We start from the raw sequence: 25,604 nt of genomic DNA, 5'->3' as shown, positions 1-25,604 counted from the left end.
TCACTTGTGAGACTGTTTTAAGTCATCCTGAGCACACAGCTGCCTACTAAACACACCCCTTGACACTACCCTGCCCAGGAGATGGACATGGCCCTGCCCAGGAGATGGACAAGACCCAGCTCCACCTACCAGTGGGCAGGAACTAATCCCTCCCACCAGGAAGCCTACACAATCCTCTTAGACTGCCTCATTCACAAGCGGACAGACAGAAGCAAGAAGAACTACAGCCTGTAGCCTGCAGAGTGGAAACTGCAATCAGAAAATTAGACAAAATGAGACAGCAGAGGTATATGTCCCAGATGAAGGAACAAGATAAAACTCCAGAAGAACAAATAAGTGAAATGGAGATAGGCAATCTGCCTGAAAAACAATTCAGAGTAATGATGGTAAAGATAATTCAAGATCTCAGAAAAAGAATGGATGCACAGATAGAGAGCACCTCAATATATAAGACAAATACTAATAGACATAAAAGGAGAAATTGACAGTAACACAATAATAGTGGGGGACTTTCACACCCCAATTTCATCAATGGATAGATTATCCAGACAGAAAATCAATAAAGAAACCCAGGCCTTAAATGATACATTAGACCAGATGGAATTGATATTCATGTAGCATTTCATCCAAAAGCAGTAGAAAACACATTCTTCTCAAGTGCACCTTCTTCGACATAGATCATAGAAATGTTTTCTTAGATCAGTCTCCCAAGGCAAAAGAAATAAAAGCAAAAATAAACAAATGGAACCTAATACAATTTATAAGCTTTTGTGCAGCAAAGGAAACCACCAGCAAAATGAAAAGACAACCTACAGAATGGGAGAAAATATTTGCAAACAAGGCCAACTGACAAGGGGTTAATATTCAAAATAGCAAACAGCTCATATAACTCAATATAGAAAAAACAAACAGCACAATCAAAAATGGGCAGAAGACCTAAACAGACATTTCTTCAAAGACATACAGATGGTCAATAAACACATGAAAAGATGCTCAACATTGCTCATTACTATAAAAATGCAAGTCAAAACTACAGTGAGGTATCACTTCACACTGATCAGAATGGCCATCATCAAAAAAATCTACAAACAATAAATGCTAGAGAAGATATGGAGAAAAGGGAACCCTCTTGTACTATTGGTGGGAATGTAAATTGATACAGCCACTATGGAGAACTGTATGGAGGCTCTTAAAAAAAATCTAGGAATAAAAAGTCTACAAATAATAAATGTCAGAGAGAGTGTGGAGAAAATGGAACCTTCCTACACTGTTGGTGGGAATTTAAATTGGTACAGGGATTATGGAGAACAGTGTGGAGGTTTCTTAAAAAACTAAAAATAGTGATACTCCTGCTGCTGCTGCTAAGTCACATCAGTCGTGGGCATACATCAAAAGAAAAACATGATTTAAAAGGATACACACACCACAATGTTCATTGCAGCACTATCTACAATATCCAAGACATGGAAGTAACCTAAATGTCCACTGATGAATGGATAAAGATGTGGTACATATATACAATGGAATCTTATTCAGGCATAAAAAGAATGCAATAATGCCATTTGCAGAAACATGGATGGACCTGGAGTTTATCATAGAAAGTCAGAAAGAGAAAGACAAATATATGACATCACTAGTATGCAGAATCTTAAAAAGTGACACAAAGGAACTCAATATGCAAAGCAGAAGCAGACTCAGAGAATGAACTATGGTTATCAGGGTGAAGGGCAGGGAGGGGAGACAGCAGGGGTTTGACAGGTACACACTGCTATATTTAAAATATATAATCAACAAGGACCTATTGTATAGCACAGGGAACTCTGCTCAATTTTTTGTAATAACCTAAGTGGGAAAAGAATTTGAAAAAGAGTAGATACATGTATATGTATATATATAACTGCATTACTTTGCTGTTCATCTGAAACTAACATTGTTAATCAACTATAATCTAATATAAAACATTTTTTTAAAGATACAGAAACTTAAAAAAAATACCTAACATGGTAAAAATAACTAAAATTCAAATAATCTGAGGTATACCATATTAAAAACTATGTAAATTGTAACATCAATAACCTAAAATGGGAAGGGAGTATAATTTAAAGTATAAAGCTTAGGATTTGATTGAAATTAAGTTGGTATTAGTTTAAAATAGTGTGTTATAATTTTAAGGTGTTTTTTTTTTTAATGTAAGCCTCATGGTAACAGGTTCTTAGGTGGTACTAGTGGTAAAGAACCTGCCTGCCCATGCAGGAGACATAAGAGATGTGGGTTCGATCCCTGGGTTGGAAAGATCCCCTAAAGGAGGGCATGGAACCCAATCCAGTATTTTTGCCTGGAGAATCCCATGGACAGAGGAGCCTGATGGGCTATGATCTATAGGGTAACAAAGAATCAGACATGACTGAAGTGACTTAAAACGCACACTCATATGGTAACAAGAAGGGAAAAACCTGAATTACAAAAAAGTATGATAAAGTCAAAGCATACTAATACCACACAACATCAAAACACAATGAAAGAAAAGAAGAAACAGCTGATCTATAAAACAACCAGAAAACAATTAACAAAATGGCAGTATCTTCTTATTTATCAATAATAACTTTAAATGTAAATGGATCCAGTTCTTTAAATGAGAAACCAAATGGATAAATGGATTTTTATAAAAGATCCAATGATATGCTCATTGCAAGAATCATTTTGGCCTTCAAGACATACAAAGGAAATGTAAAGGACTGGAAAAATATTTTAAGCAAACAACCCAAAAAAGTCAGGAGTAGTTATATCAGACAAAATAGGCTTTAATTTTTAAAATGGTAAAAGGAAACAAAGAAGGTCATTATATAATGATGAGAGGATCAATACATCAATAAGTTATAAGGATCATATTTATGTGCCCAATATTGGAAAACTGAGATTCATAAACCAAAAACTGATAGACCTAAAAGGAGAAATAAACAGGACTTTAATACCCAACTCTCAACAATGGATAGATCATCTAGACAGAATCAATAAAGAAACAGCATTTTTGAACAACTCTGGCTTCCCTGGTGGTGCAGAGGTTAAAACGTCTGCCTGCAATGTGGGAGACCTGGGTTCGATCCCTGGGTCGGGAAGATCCCCTGGAGAAGGAAATGGCACCCCAGTCCAGTATTCTTGCCTGGAGAATCCCATGGACGGAGGAGCTTGGTGGGCTACAGTCCATGGGTCACAAAGAGTCGGACACGACTGAGCGACTTCACTTTCACTTCATAGACCAAAAGGGGCTTCTCAGCTGGCACTAGTGGTAAAGAACTCATCTGCCAATGCAGGAGACATAAGAAACAAGGGTTTGATGCCTGGTCAGGAAGATCCCCTGGAAGAGCACATGGCAACCCACTCCAGTATTCTTGCCTGGAGAATCCAATGGACAGAGGAGGCTGTCAGGCTATAGTCCATAGGTTCACAAAGAGTCAGACATGACTGAAGGTAGTTAGCATGCATAGACCAAATATACAAAACAGACATACACAGAATAGTCTATCCAACATCAGCAGAATACACATTCTTCTCAAGTGCACATGAAACATTTTCTAGAACAGACCATATGTTGCTGCTGCTGCTGCTACTAAGTCGCTTCAGTCATGTCAGACTCTGTGCAACCCCATGGATAGCAGCCCACCAGGCTCCCTGGGATTCTCCAGGCAAGAATACTGGAGTGGTTTGCCATTTCCTTCTCCAATGCACGCGTGCATGCTAAGTTGCGTCAGTCGTGTCCAACTCTGTGCGACCCTATGGACAGCAGCCCACCAGTCTCCTCCGTCCACAGGATTCTCCAGGCAAGAATACTGGAGTGGGTCACCATTTCCTTCTCCAGACCATATGTTAGGCCACTAAATAAACAAGTCTTAGAAAATTTAAGAAGACTTGAAATTATACCAAGTATCTTCTCTGACCACAGTGGTACAAAATAAGAAATCAATAACAAGAAGAAACTGAAAATTCACAAATACGTGGAAATTAAACAACACTCTCCTGAATAACATATGGATCAGGAAGAAATTAAAGGGGAAATAAAATATCTTGACACAAAAATGGAGACAACATATGAAAACTTAATTGCACAACAATAAAAATCAACATTAAAAAGCAAGAAATTTCCCAAATTAACAACCTAATTATGCCTTAAGGAGCTAGAGAAAGAAACTGAACCCACAATTAGCAGAGGGAAGGAAATAAAGATTAGAACAGAAATAAATGAAACTGAGAACAGAAAAACAGTAGAAAAGATTAACCAAACTAAGAGTTGGCTCTTTGAAAGATAAACAAAATTGACACTCCTTTAGAACTAAGGAAAAAACTAAATCAACAAAATTGTAAATGTCAAAGGAGACATTACAACTGATACAACAGAAATACAAAGTTCCTAAGAGGCTATTATGAATAGCTCTATGCCAATAATTCGACAACCTAGAAGTGGAAAAATTCTTAGAAACATAAAAACAATCAAGAGTGAATCATGAAGGAATGGAAAGTCTGAATAGATCAATTACTAGTAAGGAGATTAAATCAATAAAATAATAAAAAAAAAATTTAAAAATCTCCCAATGAAGTAAACCCAGGACCAGATAGCTTCACTAATGAACATTACCAAACATTTAAATAAGCAGGGTGACAATATACAGCCTTGACGTACTCCTTTTCCTATTTGGAACCAGTCTGTTGTCCCATGTCCAGTTCTAACTGTTGCTTCCTGACCTGCATACAGTATAGTACTGGCATAAAAACACATCCCACCGCTGCCAAAAAAAAGCAAATGGGACAGAATTGGGAGCCCAGAAATAAACTCAAGGATATATAGTCAACTTGTATTTGACAAAAGAGCGAAGAATACTCAATAGAGAAAAGTCAGTCTTTTTAACAACTAGTGCTGAAGAAACTGGATATTCACACATAAAAAATGAAACTAACACCTTAGGTTATACTACTTACAAAAATGAACTTGAAATGGATTAGAGACTTAAATAGAAGATATGAAACTATGAAATTCCGAGATGAAAACACAGGAAAAGGAGCTCCTTGATATAGCTCTCGGCAATGATTTTTGGATATGACACCTTAAGCACTAGCAACAAAATAAAAAAACAAAAAACAAGTGGGATTACATGAAACTAAGAAGCTTCTGCATAGTAAGAGAAACTATCAACAAGTATAAAGACAACCTACAAAATGGGAACAAAAGACACTTGCAAGCCATTTATCTGATAAGGGATTAATATCCAGAATCTCTAAAGAACTCATTTAACTCAACAGCAAATAAATAATTCAATTTTAAACTGGTCAAAAGGCCTGAATAGACATCTCTCCAAAGAAAATATATGAAAGGCCAACAGATACATGAAAAGATGTTAAATATTACTAGTCATTAAAAAGCAAATCAAAATCATAAGATAATACCAAATGCCTATTAGAAGGGCCATCATTAAAGAGACACATAACAGCACAGCTGGTCTACATGGATGCAGTGTGCTGTGCTGTGGCCATGCAGTGCTCTGCTGCTGCTGCTAAATTGTTTCAGTCGTGTCCGACTCTGTGCAACCCCATAGCCAGCAGCCAACCAGGCTCCCCCGTCCCTGGGATTCTCCAGGCAAGAACACTGGAGTGGGTTGCCATTTCCTTCTCCAGTGCATGAAAGTGAAAAGTGAAAGTGAAGTCGCTCAGTCATGTCCGACTCTTAGCGACCCCATGGACTGCAGCCCACCAGGCTCCTCCGTCCATGGGATTGTCCAGGCAAGAGTACTGGACTGGGGTGCCATCGCCTTCTCCGTGAAGTGCTCTGAGTCACTTGCAAATAGTGTCTTTGGGCCACAATGTTGCACTTGTCTCCTCCTCACCCCTGTTAAGCACTCCAACCCCAGTAACCCTGTAGTCTTCTTCAGTCTGGATACTGGAGGGGAACAAGATGGTCTAATTGCCTTAAAATTGCTTGCAGATACTATGCCCAAAACTGCAGAAATTTTTCAAGCATTGTGTACAGCAAAATTGTGTACAGAACACTAACCCAGGTGGTGGTAGTGGTAAAGAACTCCTGTCAGTGCAGGAGACATAAGAGATGTGAGTTCAATCCCTGGGTCAGGAAGATTCCCTCGGAGAAGGAAATGTCAACCTACTCCAGTACTCTTGCCTGGAAAATCCCATGGACAGAGGAGCCCGGTGGACTACAGTCCATGGGGTCGCGAAGAGTTGGGCATGACTGAAGTGACTTAGCAGTCAGGTACAGGAGAAACAGGCATTGGACTCACTACTGGGAAACTTCTCTATTTAAAAAAAAAGTCGCTCAGTCGTGTCTGACTCTTTGCGACCCCATGGACTGTAGCCCGTCAGGCTCCTCCATCCATGGGATTTTCCAGGCAAGAGTACTGGAGTGGGTTGCCATTTCCTTCTCCAGGGGATCTTCCTGACCCAGGAATTGAACCTGGGTCTCCCAGATTATAGGCAGACGCTTTACTGTCTGAGCCACCAGGGAAGTGGTGAAATTGAAAGGATGCCTTTTTCATCAAATCAAGAAATGTATGATTCAGGGTGGAGACTTCTCCAGTTAGAATGGGACAGGTGGAGAAAATATTTATGATGAAAAATTTGAAGATGAAAACTTCCATTATCAGCATAACGAGGGGGAATTACTGAGCCTGGCAAATGCAGGCTGCAAGACAAGCAATTCTCAGTTCTTCATCATGACAGTTCAGACTCCTCACTCATGGGAAACACGTGGTGTTTGGGCAGGTGATGAAAGGAATCGGTGTGGCAAGGATTTTGGAAAACGTGGAGATGAAAGGTTAAAAAACTGCCAAATTGGGCATTATTGCAGAATGCAGAGAACTGAAGGAAGGGGATGATTAGGGATTATTCCCCCAAGATAGTTCTGGTGACAGTCATCGAGATTTCTGAGGATGCAGATGCAGATTTAACAGATGTAGATGAAATTTGATCAGTAACAGAAGACTTAAAAACGTTGGAAATTCTTTATTCAAATCCCAGAACTGAGAGATGGCCATTTAAAAAAAAATACACCAAAGTTTTAAGGTATGTGGAAGGCACGAAAGTTGCAATTGAGAAAGCACATGGATCAAAGCTGCAGCCTGTTGCTTTAAGCTGTGTGCTGAATATTGGAGCTTGCAAACTGAAGATGTCCACTGAAAATGTCTGATTGGCAGGGAGTGGTTGACAGTTGCTTGGAGGTCCTTGAAACAGACTCCAAGGCATTGTACCATAAAGCCCAAGGGTGGCCAGGATTCAAAGAATATGATCAAGCATTGCCTGACTTTAAGAAAGCCCAGGAGATGGCACCAGAAGATAGAGCTATTCAGGCAGAATTGCTGGAAGTCAAACAAAAGATAAAGGCACAGAAAGATCTGCAGCCTATGCAAAAATGTTTCATAAAGAATTCAGTTTTGGTTAAGTATTGAGAGTCAGTTCCTAGGTAGGCTGGTAAGAAGTCCCGAGGAGGAGAAAGGGCTCTGGAGTTTTCAAGGAGGAGAAAAAGACAAAGGGTTTTGTCCTTTAAGCCCAGAGCAGATGATTACACAACAAAACAACTCATATTGCTCAAGGATATGTTTTCCCTTAAATTCTACCAATGATTATATAAAAACAATGTATCCTGCTTGAGGACATGTTTCTCCCTTTTGAGAACCTTCTGACTAATCCTGTCATTTTAAAATGTATATTATGGGAGCAGCTCTGGTAAAATCTTTCTATTGTTAGTTCTAATCCCATATCTTAAAATGTATATTGTGGGAGTGAGTCTGGTAAGACCTTTACAACCTTGAGACATTCTGTTGATTTACTGCAATAACCAATTAAAAATGTATATAACTCCCTTGCTAAGACTAGCAAGGGGGGCACTCTCTGTTCCCCTCTGATGTCTATGTCAGAAGCTTTCTCTGTTTTCATACTTTAATAAAACTCTGCTACACAAAAGCTCTTGAGTGATCAAGCCTGGTCCCTGGTCCCAAAGCTAAATCTTCTTTGGAGATCACGAATTCGACACCTGAAGCTATCAGTATGCACTGAATTACTTAAGCAAACAAATAATAAGGGGAATAATAATATAGGGAATAAAAAAATTTAAGGGTTGATCTATTATGTATGATCCTTAATGTGTTTTCTTTGATGCTTCAGTTCCCCATTGTTTCAGTTCAGTTCAGTCACAGAGTCATTTCCGACTCTTGGCGACCCCATGGACTGCAGCACCCCAGGCCTCCCTGTCCATCACCAACTCCCAGAGCTTACCCAAAAACTCATGTCTATTGAGTCAGTGATGCCATCCAACCATCTCATCCTCTGTCGTCCCCTTCTCCTCCCGCCCTCAATCTTTCCCAGCATCAGGGTCTTTTCAAATGAGTCAGTTCTTCAGATTAGATGGCCAAAGTATTGGAGTTTCAGCTTTACCATCAGTACTTTCAATGAATATTCAGGACTGATTTCCTTTAGGATGGACTGGTTGGATCGCTTTGCAGTCCAAGAGACTCTCAAGAGTCTTCTCCAACACCGCAGTTCCAAAGCATCAATTCTTTGGTGCTTGGCTTTCTTTATAGTCCAACTCTCACATCCATACATGACTACTGACAGTCTACAAATACTGATAGGGATTCAGTCTTAATAAACCAGTGCTACAAAAGGGGGAAAGAAAAAAGACATGTAACAAATGCCATTGAGGACATACAGAAAATGGAAAGCTCATGTACTGATCATCACGATGGTGTGATCACTCACCTAGAGCCAGACGTCCTGGAATGTGAAGTCAAGTGGGCCTTAGGAGCCATCACTAAAAAACAACTAGTGGAGGTGATAAAATTCCAGTTGAGCTATTTCAAATCCTGAAAGATGATGCTGTGAAAGTGCTGCACTCAAAACAGCAGCAAATTTGGAAAACTCAGCAGTGGCCACAGGACTGGAAAAGGTCAGTTTTCATTCCAATTCCAAAGAAAGGCAATGCCCCAGAAAATTCTCAAACTACCGCACAACTGCACTCATCTCACACACTAGCAAAATAATGCTCAAAATTCTCCAAGCCAGGCTTCAACAGTAGGTGAACTTCCAGATGTTCAAGCTGGATTTAGAAAAGGCAGAGGAAGCAGTGATCAAATTCCCAACATCTGTTTGATCATCAAAAAAGCAAGAGAGTTCCCAGAAAAACATCTACTACTGTTTTATTGACTATGCCAAAGCCTTTGACTGTGTGGATCACAACAAACTGTGGAAAATTCTTCAAGAGATGAGAATACCAGACCACCTGACCTGCCTCCTGAGAAATCTGTATGCAGGTCAGGAAGAAATAGTTAGAACTGGACATGGAACAATAGACAAGTTCCAAATCGGGAAAGGTGTACATCAAGGCTGTATATTGTCACCCTGCTTATTTAATGTATGCAGAGTACATCATGAGAAACGCTGGGCTGGATGAAGTGCAAGCTGGAATCAAAACTGTGGGGAGAAATATCAATAACTTCAGATACGCAGATGACACCACCCTTATGGCAGAAAGCAAAGAAGAACTAAAGAGACTCTTGATGAAACTGAAAGAAGAGAATGAAAGAGTTGGCTTAAAACTCAACGTTCAGGAAAATAAGATCATGGCATCTGGTCCCATCACTTCATGGCAAATAGATGGGGAAACAATGGAAACAGTGAGAGACTTTATTTTTTTTTGGGGGGGGGGGGCTCCAAAATCACCAAAGATAGTGACTGCAGCCATGAAATTAAAAGATGCTTGATCCTTGGAAGAAAAGTTATGACCAACCTAGACAGCATATTAAAAAGCAGAGACATTACTTTGCCAACAAAAGTCCATCTAGTCAAAGCTTTGGTTTTTCCATTAGTCATGTGTGGATGTGAGAGTTGAACTATAAAGCTGAGCCCTGAAGAACTGATAGTTTTGAACTGTGGTGTTGGAGAAGACTCTTGAGAGTCCCTTGGACAGCAAGGAGATCCAACCAGTCCATCCTAAAGGAAATCAGTCCAGAATATTCATTGGAAGGACTGATGCTGAAGCTGAAACTCAAATACTTCAGCCACCTGATGTGAAGAACTGACTCTTTGGAAAAGATCCTGATGCTGGGAAAGACTGAAGGTGGGAAAAGAGAACGAAAGAGGATGAGATGGTTGGATGGCATCACCGACTCAATGGACATGAGTTTGAGTAAGCTTCGGGAGTTGGTAATGGACAGGGAAGCCTGGCGTGCGGCAGTCCATGGGGTCACAAAGAGTCGGATACGACTGAGCAACTGAAGTGAACTGATGTACTGTTGGTGGGAATGTAAATGGGTACAGCCACTAGGGCAAACAGTAAGGCAGTGACTCAAAAAAATTAAAAATAGAACTACCTTGAGAGCTTGTTTGGAGGTTCTAGCAGGGGAGCGCAGCTACTTGTATACCCTTGACCAAAGACCGGTCCTCCTCTATCGGGGATGGTCGTCGTCTTCGACCAAGCACGCAGCTTTGGGAGGGATGCACATGGAGTGGTGAGGGAGGAAGGGGACACCCACCTAGCCAGCCAGATCAGCTGAATCAACCCTGGTGATCAATGGGGTGACAGATGTCACAACCAGATCACCCTCACATCCAAGGAAATGGCAACCCACTCCAGTATTCTTGCCTGGAGAATCCTATGGACAGAGGAGTCTGGCAAGCTATAGTCCATGGGAGTCACAAGAGTCAGACAACTTAGTGTCTTAGCCTTAGTGACTAAACAACAAGAACAAATATTGCATTTTATATATATCATTTTCTTCATCAGGGGACATTGTGTGTATACCTGTGGCGGATTCATGTTGATGTATGGCAAAACCAATACAATATTGTAAAGTAACTAACCTCCAATTGAAATAAATAAATTCATATTTTAAAAAATAAAAATAGAACTACCATATGATCCAGCAATTCTACTTCTGCATATTTATCCAAAGAAAAACACTAACTTGAAAAGATATAAGCACCCCCATGTTCTCTGCAGCATTATTTACAATAGTCAAGCTATGGAAACAACCTCAATGTCCCTTGATGAAGAAAATGATATATATAAAATGCAGTATTTATTCTTGTTGTTTAGTCACTAAGGCTAAGACATTAAGTCGGGCTTCCCTGGTGGCTCAGAGGTTAAAGCGTCTGCCTGCAATGCAGGAGACCTGGGTTTGATCCCTGGGTCGGGAAGATCCTCTGGAGAAGGAAATGGCAACCCACTCCAGTATTCTTGCCTGGAGAATCCCATGGACGGAGAGGCCTGGTGGGCTACAGTCCACGGGGTCGCAAAGAGTCGGACACGACTGAGCGACTTCACTTCACTTCACTGTCTGACTCTTGTGATTCCCATGGACTATAGCTTGGCAGACTCCTCTGTCCATAGGATTCTCCAGGCAAGAATACTGGAGTGGGTTGCCATTTCCTTCTCTTGGGGATTTTCCCGACCCAGGGATCGAACCTTGTCTCCTGCATTGTAGGCAGATTCTTTACCACTGAGCCACCAGGGAAGCCCCAATATATGTTCACTGAAATGTAAAACAAATGAGACCAGGAGAAATACCAGGCTAAAAAGGTACATTTTATTTTTGATTGATCATTTGGAAAGGCTGCTCCTCTCTGATCTGATTTAGTTGGCAAGTCACAAATAAAAAAGATCTGTAGGTCCTTAGCAGATGGCATTCTCACTGAGTAAGCACAACTTGGCAGCTGGAATGAGGCTGCCCCTTTTATGTGAGAAGTTCACTACCCACACCGAGGGAGTATATCTCTGCTGCCACAAAAAGGAATGAACTCTTGCCATTTGAAACATGGATGTACCTTGAAAGCATTATGTTAAGTAAGTCAAAGAGAAAATATCATATGATCTCTCTTACATGTGCAATCTTAAAAGAAAAACCCAAAGAACTAAAACAAATTGAACTCATGGATATAGAGAACAGATTGTCATTTTCCGAAAGTGGGGGCTGGGGGTTGGGCAAAATGGGTGAAGGGGGTCAAAAGGTACAAATTTCTAGTAATAAAATGAAAAAATTATGGGGATGTAATATACAGCTTTGTGACTCTAGTTAATAAAACTATATTGTATATTTGAGAGTAGCTAGGGGAGTGGATCCTGAAAGGTCTTATCACAAGAAAACCATTTTTAGTAACTATGTATGGTGATGGATGGTAAATGGACTACTGTTACGATCATTTTGCAATATATGCAAATATTGGGTCATTATGTTGTCCATCTGAAACTAGTATGTTAGATGTCCACCATACCTCATTTTTTTTTTTTTTAAAGAAAATGTTCCAGTCCTCTGAGCTGGTCCTTGGCAAGAACCATGACCTGCTCAGTCACATGCCAGGAAGTCTCATCAGTAGCGGCAGTGGCAATAAGGAAACAAAAAAGTAATTTAAGATGAATGATGACTAAATGGGAAAAAGAAAGTTTAAACACCTCAGGTATGAGAACACCAAGTTTTTATCACAGTTCCACTGAAATATCTCTGTATGGGATGATAGAAGTGGTAGAAGAATGTAAAAAAAGGTAGAAATATACATTTTTATTATTCTAACAATCACATAAGGCAATCAAACCTTTCTTTGAAGGCTCTGCTTAAAATGCCAATGTAAATATGTTGGAAGGGGGAGGTCACATATCAATACCTTGATATCAAGTATCTTAACCAACTAGTTGATTAGTAACTTAGCAAGTACCTGAAGGAGTAGGCTAGACTAGGGCAGGGGTCAGCAAACATTTTGTGTACAGGGCCAGAGAGTAAAGATTGTAGGTTCCATGGGGATGGCTGGTCTCTGTTCTAATGGTGCCACTAGATGCTATTCCATGGTGCCACTGTAATGCTAAAGCAGCCGTAAAGAACGCACAAATGAGCAAGCCTTGGCTGCACGTCAATACAATTTTACTTACAAATGCCATAGTTTGCCCAACAGAAAAAAGCAAGTTGTTTGTCTTTTTTATTTTTCCATGGAAATAACAAGAGGTCGGGAAATGTATAGTTATGGGATAGAGCCTGCAAGGCCAGTTCCCCACACGATGGAGTGTTGTAGCCTTGTGCTACCCCAAGAGCAAGCCCCTAGCTGGGACAAGGGGACATAAGGTGGAGGTCAGGTGGCAGGGACTGGAGGTAAAGATGAGATAAATTAGGTTCCTATCAAGGGAGCCCCAAACTTTTTATATGGCTCTTCAGAGTTCATGGGAAGTCCAAGTACATGTGGAGAATAAACAAAGTTTTATTATTCAATGTCTTAAAGCTGAAAAGTTTAATTGTAGCCTTCGATTAAACCAAAATTGTTCTGGACATCTAGTTGTGTTTACTGTCATGTGTGTGTATGTGTGTGTGTGTGCACAAGTATGCACTCAGTCGTGTCTGACTCTACAACCCCATGAACTACAGCCCACCAGACTCTTCTGTCCATGGTATTCTCCAGGCAAGGATGTTGGAGTGGCTTGCCATTTCCTTTTCCAGGGGATCTTCCCAACCCAGGGATTGAACCCGCATCTCTTGCATCTCCTGCACTGGCAGGCAGATTCTTTACCACTAGCACCACCTGGGTGAAACATTCCTCTCAAAATATGCAACACCACATCTATGACGCAGCACAGCATCCCACCTCTTCAATCAGATTGGCCACTCTTATTGACAACATGCTTCAGGACAAAAATCAAGCAGGTTCTAATTCAATCCTTTCAGTTTCTGGCTTTTTTTCCCTCCCCAAAGACATTGGTTGCCTCATTTTGTAGCTACAAAACTTACACAGCTAAGAAGGGCGCATTTTCTAGAAAACCCACCCCCCAACTCTGAAGTTCTAAGGAGTCACCTGGAGGTCTTGCTAACAGGTAGTTTCTGATCCAGTGTGTCTTGGGTGGGGGCTTGAGAATTTGCATTCCTAACAAGCTCCCAGGCTGACAGAGCTAGTCCATGGACCACGGTTCAGAGAACCACTTTTCTGAAAGATGCTCACCCCTCTTTGAGGAGCTCTGTGGGAGCTGGGGAAGCTCCCTGTGGTGGCATGTGGGGCCTGAGGACCCCTGGACTCTTCTCAGTTCTTGAGTCAGCCTTCTGGGTAAACTACAGATAGATGGCCTCCCTCCCAGGCATACCCTGGCCGGATTCAGCAAAGACAATTTGTTCTTTGGCTGAACCTGGACAACATGTCAGTTAGGTTTATTAGTGAAGATAAACAAACCTCATTATTTGGAAAACGATTGTGTTAGCTCTGGGGTGTCAATGCTAATTAGGTTATAGCCCAGACCCAGAAATGAATGGTGGGAGTTCTGAAGTGCCAGTTCCTAAAGTTCCCGGAAAATGGATTAAGAACTAAATCTAGCCTTTGCTTTTTAATGAAATGGCTGGGCCCTTCCTGTTCAGAGGTCTCCCTCCTGCCTCGGCCCTGCTGCCAGGACTCACCTGCAGCATCCCCAGCTGCAGCCGGTAGAGGAGGTTTCGGGCAGTGGGGGTGGACACAATGAACAGTCTCCTTTTCTCATAAAACTGATCCAAAAGTGCAGCTGCTGTTCTCACGCCGACATTGACATTCATGGCTGTAATCAGAAACAGTCAGGTAGGTCAGAAACCCTCTACTGCTTCTGGCTCAATACATACAGCCTGTGATGAGACACAGAAACATATGTGTAAGAAGTAAACCCCGAGATAAAGACTCAGCTAGAAGTCTTCAGTTTATTCAGGAGGTGGTCCCAAAGAGCACTCAGTTGGGGAGTGGGGACGCGTGTTAGTTTCCTCTTGCTTGTGGTCAACTCATCACCACAAACCTAGTGGCTTAAAACACATTCTCTTACAATTCTGGCAGTGCAAAGTTTGGAACGGGTTTCACTGGGGTCAAGTCAAGGCTGTTGGCAGGGCTGTGCCCCCTCCCCAGCCACCCCCAACCCACATGCCCTGGGGGAACATCTGTTTCCCTGTCTTTTTCCAGAATCTTGGCTCCTAGCCTTTCCTCCACCTTCAAAGCCAGCAGCGTAGCAGCTTCCAACTTCACTCCTCTCTGAGAGCAGTTCCACCTCCCTCTTATAAAGGATGCTTGGGATTCCACTGAGCCCACCTGGGTAATCCACGTGCTTTTCCCCCATCTCAAAATCCTTAATTTACAACTTCAAAGTCTCTTTGGCTACATAAGGTAATACATTCACAGGTTCTGGGGATTACGATGTGAATATGTTTTGCGGGGTACTGGAGGTGGGGGGCATTACTCTCCTACCCCAGGAAATGAGACAGGGAAGGAAAGAGGGATGTTCTTTGTATTTTAATGAAATCTAAGAGCCTCAGGCATTTAGCTGTTGATGTATGTATCTGTCTCCATCTCTCTCTAAGCTAATTCTGAGCAGCTAAGATTAAAGGGAAGAGATGAGAAAGTACTACTGCTGCTGCTGCTAAGTCGCTTCAGTCGTGTCCGACTCTGTGTGACCCCACAGACGGCAGCCCACCAGGCTCCCCCGTCCCTGGGATTCTCCAGACAAGAACACTGGAGTGGGTTGCCATTTCCTTCTCCAATGCATGAAAGTGAAAAGTGACAGTGAAGTTGCTCAGTCGTGTCTGACTTAGCAACCCCATGGACTGCAGCCTACCAGGCTCCTCTGTCCATGGGGTTTTCCAGGCAAGAGTACTGGAATGGGTTGCCGTTACCTTCTCCAGAGAAAGTACTAGGAAATGAGAAAAAGTGGAGTACAGAAATAGAAGCCATGTCCAGAATTTTCTGGCTAGTCCAAATGTCACATTTTGTTCCTCAGTAATAACAGCTGACAGGTATTGAAAGTTTTAGTTTCATTATTGTTACTGTTATCCAGGCTAGAATACTGGAGTGGGTTGCTATTCCCTTCTCCAGGGGATCTTCCCAACTCCAGGACCATATGCCAAGCCTTGCTCAATTCCACTGTTCAATAGATGACCTCATTTCATCCTTTCAACAGCTCCAGGAGAAGGTAGAGTATTTGCTTCCTCATTTGACATTAGGAGGAAAGATCCCGAAGGCCCAAGATCTGCGGGACTTTCCAGCTAGTGCTGCAAAGCAGGGGCTCTATCATCTGTACATAGTAGTGTACTGGCTTTGAAGAGAGGAACAAGGGTTCAGTTCAGTTCAGTCGCTCAGTCATGTCTGACTCTTTGTGACCCCATGAATCGCAGCATGCCAGGCCTCCCTGTCCATCACCAATTCCTGGAGTTCACTTAAACTCAGGTCCATTGAGTCGGTGATGCCATCCAGCCATCGCATCCTCTGTCATCCCCTTCTCCTCCTGCCCTCAATCGCTCCCAGCATCAGGGTCTTTTCCAATGGGTCAACTCTTCACATGAGGTGGCCAAAGTATTGGAGTTTCAGCTTCAGCATCAGTCCTTCCAATGAACACTCAGAACTAATCTCCTTTAGGATGGACTGGTTGGATCTCCTTGCAGTCCAACGGACTCTCAAGAGTCTTCTCCAACAACACAGTTCAAAAGCATCAATTCTTCAGTGCTCAGCTTTCTTCGCAGTCCAACTCTCACATCCATACATGACCACTGGAAAAACCATAGCCTTGACTAGACGGACCTTTGTTGTCAAAGTAATGTCTCTGCTTTTCAATATGCTCTCTAGGTTGGTCATAACTTTCCTTCCAAGGAGTAAACGTCTTTTAATTTCATGGCTGCAAGTACAGATGCTTTTTTGTTTGGGTTGCACGAGGTTTTAGTGGTGGCAAGCAACTCCTCATTGTGGCAATGTGGGGTCTAGTTCCCTGATCAGGAATCGAACCCTGGTTCCCTGTATTGGGAGCGCAGAGTCTTAGCCATTGGACTGCCAGGGAGGTCCCAAGGGTGCAGACTTTGCTAATTCATAATGCCACTGATTTATAATGAACCCTGGGCTCCTACCTCCAGCTTCCTCCTTAGAGGACATGCGAGATAAATCAGCAGATGAGCAGAGGTGAACAAGGAGAGTGGGCAAGATGGGCTACCCAGTTACTGGAAGACTGTTTTCATCCAACAGATGCAGATGGCTGGCCCTGAACCTTTCAAAGTATATAGAACAGAAGCCTCCCTGTCCTGGAAACCGGAACCAAAGGGGCATCAGGGTCTGCTGCTGGCTGGAGAGAGAGCTGCCCTCGTACCTGTGCAGGTGGGCTCAGTGCCAGACCAAGCCAGGTTGGACTGACATACTCGGGCAGAGCTCCCCTGGAGCTCATAGCCTCCGATGCAGGAGAATTCACACACGGCCCCATAATTATCGCCATCACTGGAGCACTTCATGTAGCCATTCTCTGGGGCGTGGAGCTTGCCGCAGCGTCTCACTGTGTGGGACACAAGCCCAGAGGGTGCTCAGTGCTGAGTGCCCCACCACCACCACAAAGCAAGCAGGGAGAAGGGGAGTCAGAAACACCAGCTTCTACACTGGGCAGGTGTGTAGGGAGGGGCAGGTGTGGCTATCTGCCAGAGGGTGGGCCTTGGGAGGGTCACTGTTCAAACCAACAAGACCACTGAGATAAACTGATTCAGCTCCCTGTGGTCTAGATGAGGAGGTTGAACCCAGAAGAGGAAGGAGTAAAGATGGCTAGTTATTAGCTACCCAAATCATGAAGCTCAAAGTAAACCTTAAAAACCTTTTATTCCCAAAGCTTCTGGAACACCAAGAACACGGTCGGGCTGGTGGGCTATCTAAGGGGCTCCTAACCTCCTTCATAGAAGGACTTAGATAAGCTTTGGCTGGTCACTGAAGCCCAGGAGTGTAAAAGCTATTAAATACTATTGTTCTGGGACAGCCAGCGATGGGTTCATGTGAGATGAGCTTACTGCTCTCTTGGACTCCTTCAATCATCTGCCAGCACTCAACCTCATCCAGATTTGAATTGTGAAATTTAGGCAGTGAAGTGGCACCCTTCCCCTAGCCTCATGATCAGAGGCAAATCCAGAGCTGGCAAGTCTTCCTCTGACAATGGGCACTCACAGAAGGTTCTAGCTTGAGTCTCTGCTTCCCTTTGTTCTTAAAAAGAGAGAGGGAAAAAATAGCCAAGAAGCAGTCATCTTACCTCTTACTTTAACTCGAAATTGGCAAGTGCCCTTGTTCTCGGCTCTGTCATAGACTGTGTACTGGATCTTGTGGTCTCCTTCTGGAAAATGCGAGCCTGGGGGTGGGCCTTTTAGAATAACACTTAAAGGGGGAAAAAATCAGAAACACCAAAGATGATCGCTGTAGGCCCTAACAACAATCAGGCCATGATGGCCTAAGGATCAAAGAGGATCATCATGGGTGTTTGTTGAGCACCCATTCTGTTCAAGATACAGAGACTCCAAAGGACTGCCATTAAGCCAGTTTTACTAGTTTAATTCTCAAAGAAGAGAATTTTCTGAGCTTTACTCTGTTTTGGAAGTGCAGTTTGAGACCAGAAAATGGAAGTCCCCAGTTCCTGGGAAGATCAGACTGTAGAACAGAGGATGGGAGATGCTGAGAACCCAAAGCTCAAGTCTTCCTTCCTTTGGTCCAGGGGAGACCTGAACTGCCACCGGATTGGGAAAGTGAAAGGGAAAGTGAAGTTGCTCAGTCGTGTCCGACTCTGCGACCCCGTGGACTGTAGCCTACCAGGCTCCTCCATCCATGGGATTCTCCAGGCGAAAATACTGGAGTGGGTTGCCATTTCCTTCTCCAGGGGATCTTCCCGACCCAGGAATCGAACGCAGGCCTCCCGCATTGCGGGCAGATGCTTTAACCTCTGAGCCACCAGGGACTCCCACCCGATTGAGAGGATGAGGGAATTTTCTTTGAGGGAAATCATTTGAGAGGGTAGTCCCAGCAGTCACTGGCAACTTGGGCCTGCAGGGGGCGCTAGAACTTTCTTTGCTTTTTCTATTTCAGTGGAGACCTTTCCTGAGCAAAAGGCAAATTCACTGTGATTTCATGGTGATCATAATAATAACTCGTTATTATTATCTTTATTATTAGTTATTATTATTATCATTACTATTATTCTTTGTGCCGTGTGTGCTGAGTCACTCAGTCGTGTCTGACTCTTTGCAACCCCATGGACTGCAGCCCTACAGGCTCCTCTCTCTGTGGGGATTCTCCAGGCATGAATACTGGAGTGGGGTGCCATTCCCTCCTCCAGGAGATCTTCCCAACCCAGGGATCGAACCCAAGTCTCCTGCATTGCAGGCAGACTCTTTACCTTCTGAGCTACCAGGGAAGCGCAGTATGTAAACCTTACACATGTCTGGTGTGGCTCTAGACACACACACACACACACACACACACACACACATGTATACACACACATATACAGTAGTTTATTTAATCCTCTCAACAACCCTATGATGTAAGCATTATTATACCCATTTCACAGATGAGGAAACTGAGCCACCAAAAGATCAAGGAACCCACCCAAGGTCACAGAGCAAGGGTGACTCCCACATCTTTCTTCTCAGTTGTCTGATAAGAATATCAGTAGGTACAATATGATCAATTGTTTTTCAATAGATAATTTCCCTTCTCTCTACACGTCTGAGGAATGAAAAGAATGTTGACTGACAATGTGCATGTGAAATTCTGTCACCATTGAGGAGAACCTTCCACACAGGTGGACAAGGCAGTTGTTTACAAGTATGCAGTGAGGGGTGTTATGAGAGTGCCAGACATCCCAGCATTACAGACGTGTCACTTTGGGCCTTAGGTGCTTTAAGGTCCTCATCAGGAAGCATAATTTAAAAGCAGATAAACCTGAGAGGAATCATACTTCAAACATGAGTGGCCGCTCACCTCTTGGAGACTCTCTTTCATGTGTGACATGCAAATAACGGTCATAGGGCATAAATATGGAGCTCATAGGAAGCACTTGTCTCAGCACCTGACACTAGAACCTTCCCCCTACCGCAGAAGGGGACTACAGAACAGAAGCTTGCAAAAGACATGAGGAAAAGAAGAGAAATGCCAGAGAAGCAAAGGGGCCAAGCAAGAGCTGAAAAGGGGGGAAAGATAGCCTTATCTGAACTCCTCATTCTGCTCCACACCTCTGATGGCCCTGGGCTGTAGAATTTAGGAAGCCAATAGCTGCTCTGAACAGAGGGTTCGGGTTACTAAGATGCTCTTTCAATATGTGACATTTCTAACTGTAACACACAGATTACCCACAAAAATGCCAAGGTGAATATCCTTGCTCAATAACTAGAGTCATCTGATGACCTGATATTGTGTGTATATTATTTCAATAGCAATCGCAGTTGTGAGAATCTAAGAATCTGTTATGGGCTAGGAGCAGGGCCAGGCATCATGCTGGGTCCCAAAAGATTCAACAATTGTTAAAAGCCAATCCCTGACAATATCAAGGGCTTCCCAGGTGGCTCAGTGGTAAAGAACCCACCTGCCTGCCAATGTAGGAGACCTGGGTTTGATCCCTGGGTTAGGAAGATCCCCTGGAGGAAGAAATGGCAACCTACTCCAATATTCTCCCTGGAGAATCCCATGGCCAGAGGAGCCTGACAGGCTACAGTCCATGGGGTCACAAAGAGTTGGACATGACTGAGCACATACACACGTGATGCATGACATGGTTATATCAACTGTGACTTATATTTTTAATCCCCATTGCCTAAAGTTTCTCCTTAAAGGGTGACATATGTATGCAACAGCAAATAAATAATTTCTTAATACTCACACTTTATCTTTGAGGAATTACAAGGGGAAACATAACAAATATGATCTAAGCTAGATGGTGGGAAAAATTATCAGGCTGTCAGAACAAAACGTCCTAGGGGTGAAAGACTGAGCCTCTTCCTAGAAGAAAATGTTCTGTTATGGCTAATATTGGCTTAAAAACATTTCCTCTTGCCCAGCCTGGGTTGACAGAATTCTAGAAAGCCTTGCCCTGCTGTATGGCTCACCAGGGATAAGTCAGAGGTGTTCTTTGTCCACAGATGGAAACTTGGTGGGGAGGTCTAATAGAACCGTGTACTCTAAGGCATGGATATGAATATGCTGACATGAAGTAGTGGCCTCCAGGGAACATGAGGGCCCATCCATAGCCGCAGGGGCACAGGCGCAGCGGCTAGATTAGAGCAGCATGTGGCTAAACTTCACTGAAGGGAACCACCCATTTTTAAAGATTTTGGGGATGTATTTCAAACTATTTGTGCAGTTGGTCCTGGAGAAGGGGGGTGGGGTGGGGAAGAAGGCAGAAGGACTCCTCTTTTATTTACAACTGGTTTAAGTGTTTAATGGTCATATATTGAAAAATTAAAAATCAAAAGTTGTGAAAGAAACAAGTGCCAAAAAACGAGATTTTGGAGTTCTGCCCTAAAACATACTCCAAGAGCACAAGGGGGCGACACTGAGCTCCACCTGGGAGACACAGGTTCCAAGAGAGGCGGTGGCTTAGGAAGGCCTGGGTAGGGGGCCTAGCAGACAATGGCAGTGAGTCTTTCCATGAATTAACCACTTGACTTCCTCTTCCTTCTTCTGTCCCTTTTCCTCTCTTCTTCCCACCACTCTTTCTGACTTCCTTTCTTTCCCTCAACAAATAGTTACTAAGCAGCAACTATGTGCTAGGCATGGTTCTGGGCATTAAGGATATGGCTGCAAACATACTGTAGTTGACACAGGCAGTAAACAGATAAATAAGTGAAGAATGTAGTATGCCAGACAGTGAAGAAAAACAAAGAAATGAATGAGGTGTGGCTGAAAGCATATACTGACCAGTATATGCATACACTTCCTTATTCTTGGTAGTGAACTTCTCACACAAACGGGCAACCTCATTCCAGCCGCCAAGTTGCACTTACTCAGTGAGAATGCCATCTGCTGTGTCTCTTCCCTCGGGCGTCTCCCAGGACACTCGGACTGTCAGCTTGTTGGGTTCTGCAACACGTTCCTTCACACTTGGACACTTGATTCTAGGAGGTTCGAGATCTGAAAATATAACCAGAATATTCTCACCATCATCAGGAAATATCAACCTGGGGTTCGACACCCAACCCACCATTAGACATGCCCGAAGCTCTGTGCTGAGTTGTGTCCGACTCTTTGTGACCCCGTGGACTGTGGCTCACCAGGCTCCTCTGTCCATGAGATTTCCCAGGCAAGAATACTAAATGGGTTGCCATTTACTTCTCCAGGGGATCTTCCTGACCCAGGGATTAGACCCTTGTCTCTTGTATCTCCTACATCGGCAGGCAAGTTCTTTACCACTGCACTATCTTTGCGAGTGCCCAAAGCTCTAGGTGCTCCCTATTTTTGAAGGGCTTCTTCACCTCTTCTGTATTTATCTTCTTTCCCTTCATCTTGCCCTTTCTTGTCTGCCAAGTTCAACTTTTTATTTTGTATTGGGATATGCATGCGTGTTCAGTCGCTTCAGTCATGTCCGACTGTTTGCAACCCTATGGACTGTAGCTCGTCAGGCTCCTCTGTCCATGGGATTCTCCAGACAAGAATACTGGAGTGGGTTGCCATGCCCTCCTCCAGGGGATCTTGCCAACCCAGGGATCAAACCCGGTGCCTCCTGTGTCTTCTGCATTGCAGGTGGGTTCTTTACCCCTCAGCCACCAGGGAAGCTCATATTGGGGTATAGCTGATTAACAATGATTGTGATAGTTACAGGTGCACAGCAGAGTGACTCAGCTATATATGTGTGTGTGTGTGTATATACACATATATATGTATCCATTCTCCCCCAACTCCCCTCCTACCCAGGCTGCCACATCACACTGATCAGAGTTCCCAGTGATATGCCTGCTGAGTTTTAAAGACTGTGTGAGTATTTACCTGTGTATGGCTAAATCAGCAATCAGCTGGCCTTGCTAGTGTCTTGTAGGGTAATTTATCAGCTACAGCAACTTCTTCCCCACGCTTCCAAACTCTGCCTATTGACTTGGCAACATAGCAGTTACCCAACTAGAAATCATTCAGCCATAGTGAGTCTTTCCTGCTTTAAAGAGAGTATCATCAGATACTAGAGAAAAGTGCCTTAGGTATCATCTGCTGCTGCTGCTGCTAAGTTGCTTCAGTCGTGTCCAACTCTGTGCAATCCCATGGACGGCAGCCCACCAGGCTCCCCCGTCCCTGGGATCCTCCAGGCAAGAATACTGGAGTGGGTTGCCATTTCCTTCTCCAATGCATGAAAGTGAAAAGTGAAAGTGAAGTCACTCAGTCGTGTCCAACTCCTAGCAACCCCATGGACTGCAGCCTACCAGGCTCCCCTATGCATGGGATTTTCCAGGCAAGAGTACTGGAGTGGGTTGCCACTGCCTTCTCCTAGGTATCATCTAGTTTGATTCAATTCAAGGCAACAAGTCTTTAATGAGTACCAGCCTTCCCCAAGGCATCATTTCAGTTGTTGGGCTTGGGCATGCAAAGGCAAGAGAATCATGTTATTCTCAGAATTGACAGTCTGTTGAGAGGATTATATCACCATATGTGAAATATGACATGAGGTAGAAAATTAACACTGCTCTAGGCTACATAAAAGTAAATGCTGTGGAGGCTTAAAGGAGTTACCCAATGCTTTCATTTTACGGATCAGGAAACTGAGCCTCAGACAGCATAAGTTATTTATTTAAGGCCAGGCATGGAAATAATGAGAAAGTGAATTATAACCCAAATTAGAGCACTTATCCTTAGAACAGACTTCCCTTGTGGCTCAGATGGTAAAGACTCTTCCTGAAATGCTGTAGACCCAGGTTCAATCCCTGGGTTGGGAAGATCCCCTGGAGAAGGGAATGGCAACCTACTCCAGTATTCTTGCCTGGAGAATTCCATGGATAGAGGAGCCTGGCGAGCTGCAGTTCAAGAGGTCACAGAGAGTCAGACATGACTGAGTGACTAACACACCCAAACACAACGTGAATTCACAAGAAGAGGGGATTCAAACTTTTACAAGTTCTACTTGATGATTTTCAACAGGCAGAGAATGTATTTTTAAGAAGGCAGAGTAAATACATTTCGATTTGCATTATTTTACATGTCAACTGCTAATTGTTTAAATACTACTATAGCCTGAATGAAAGTGAAATGTCATTTGATTCTGAATCACAAACATTTCTGAGAGACTAAATGCACCAAGTCAAATCTCCATATACTTTCTCTTGTGTCTTGTCCAATAACTCATTTTATGTAGGGTAAGAAATCACAAATAATTTGTTAAAGAGTAGTGTCTTCAGCGATCCAAATTCATTTTCATTCAATGCCATGCTTCCATGGAGTGTGAATTTACAGCCATAATATGCTAATCCTAAAGTGAATAACTATATTTTATTGAATCTAAGTCACCGATTGTGAGATGCATGCTAATTTCAGGGATAGTAACTGAAAAAAAATATGCTTCTTAGAATTTATAGTTTATCAACGTGATGGTGAAATGAAAGCTGCTCTAAATGAGTTAGAGGTGTCTATTTTCAGTTGCTAAGATGTTAAAAACAATCCTTTTTTGTTTTTAGTATGATAGGTGATAGAAGACATACTTTTATAGTTCGGATGAACATTTTTCAGCTTTGGGTGAATCAGAAAGATATGTATATAATACCTGCCCCCTGCTGGCCAAATATAATCAGCAAGCTCATAATAGAAAGCATATTTATTTTTTAAAAAATTGAAGCCAAGGGACTCCCCTGGCGGTCCATGGTTCGGATTCTGTGCTTCCACTGCATGGGGTACAGGTTCAATCCCTAATCAGGGGACTAGGATCCCACATGCTGCATTGCATGGGCAAAAATATTTTTTAAAAGAGGGGGGTGTGAAAATGAATTATATCTCAACTAAAAATGCTGTACTGTGGCCCGGTGGTAAAGAACCTGCCTACAATGCAGGAGACACGGATTTGATCCCTGGGTAGGGAAGATCCCCTGGAGAAGGAAATGGCAACCCACTCTAGTATTCTTGCCTGGGAAATCCCATGGACAGAGGAGCCTGGTGGGCTACAGCCCATGGGGTTGCAAGAGAGTCAAGCATGACAGAGTGACTGAACAATACTGAATCTAGAAAAAAAATTAAAGCCATAAAGGAGGGGAGGAGGAAGGGAAATTGATTTCAATATAAAATTACTTAGTGTTACCATATTTTCTTAGAGCAACACTGTTAGTGAAAAGATATTCTTACTCTTTGTGTCATGTAAAATAAACATCTAGATGATATGCTGGCTGGGTTGTTTTCCCTATAAACTAGACATATTGACACTGAGCAAACACAGCTCCAAATTAGGTTATCTGGGTGAAGAGTCTCAGCTTCCCAAAGCCAGCTTCTGACAGCTAACAATGATCAGTCAAATTTGGCCTACTTTTTCAGAAGCAGTATTCTTCCAAACAAGAACCAAGAGGAAATAAAGCACTAACAATAATAGCTAATATTTATTTACTGACCCTTCCCTACTTGCCCAGCCCAGGCGAGGTACCCGCCCTGCATTATTTCACTGAATTCTTGCCACCACCCACTAGACTAAGTCTTGTTATTATCATCCCCATTTATAGTCTGGGAAGCCTTTCCTCTCTTTAGGAACTTCTTTGCAGTCTGGGATTTTAAGACATGATCACATATTTTTAAAATTATTTTAATCAGTCAAAGACTTCTGTGTGTCTGCCTACTGCTGAGCTAGTTATTTCCCTCCGTCCTCTGCATACACATTCTTTCCTGGTCATTGCATC

At 42.9% G+C, this 25,604-nt stretch overlaps 1 protein-coding gene and 1 pseudogene across 2 annotated transcripts in view; one reads left to right on the top strand and one right to left on the bottom strand.

The window, feature by feature from the left end:
* Positions 1-25,604, bottom strand: part of SRPX (sushi repeat containing protein X-linked) — a 185,799-nt gene that overhangs the window by 80,140 nt on the left and 80,055 nt on the right. For both annotated transcript variants that reach the window (XM_068962767.1, XM_068962768.1), the window contains 4 exons: positions 21,756-21,882; positions 18,017-18,138; positions 17,102-17,281; positions 14,415-14,548 (listed from right to left, as the gene is read on the bottom strand). In XM_068962767.1, coding sequence (XP_068818868.1) covers positions 14,415-14,548; positions 17,102-17,281; positions 18,017-18,138; positions 21,756-21,882 — 563 coding nt within the window. The remainder of the gene's footprint in view (positions 1-14,414; positions 14,549-17,101; positions 17,282-18,016; positions 18,139-21,755; positions 21,883-25,604) is intronic.
* Positions 273-7,438, top strand: LOC138071025 (peptidyl-prolyl cis-trans isomerase D-like; annotated as a pseudogene).

The sequence above is a fragment of the Capricornis sumatraensis genome, chromosome X, assembly GCF_032405125.1.
Source record: "Capricornis sumatraensis isolate serow.1 chromosome X, serow.2, whole genome shotgun sequence".
NCBI lineage: Eukaryota > Metazoa > Chordata > Mammalia > Artiodactyla > Bovidae > Capricornis > Capricornis sumatraensis.
This window is presented reverse-complemented; position numbering and strand designations above follow the sequence as displayed.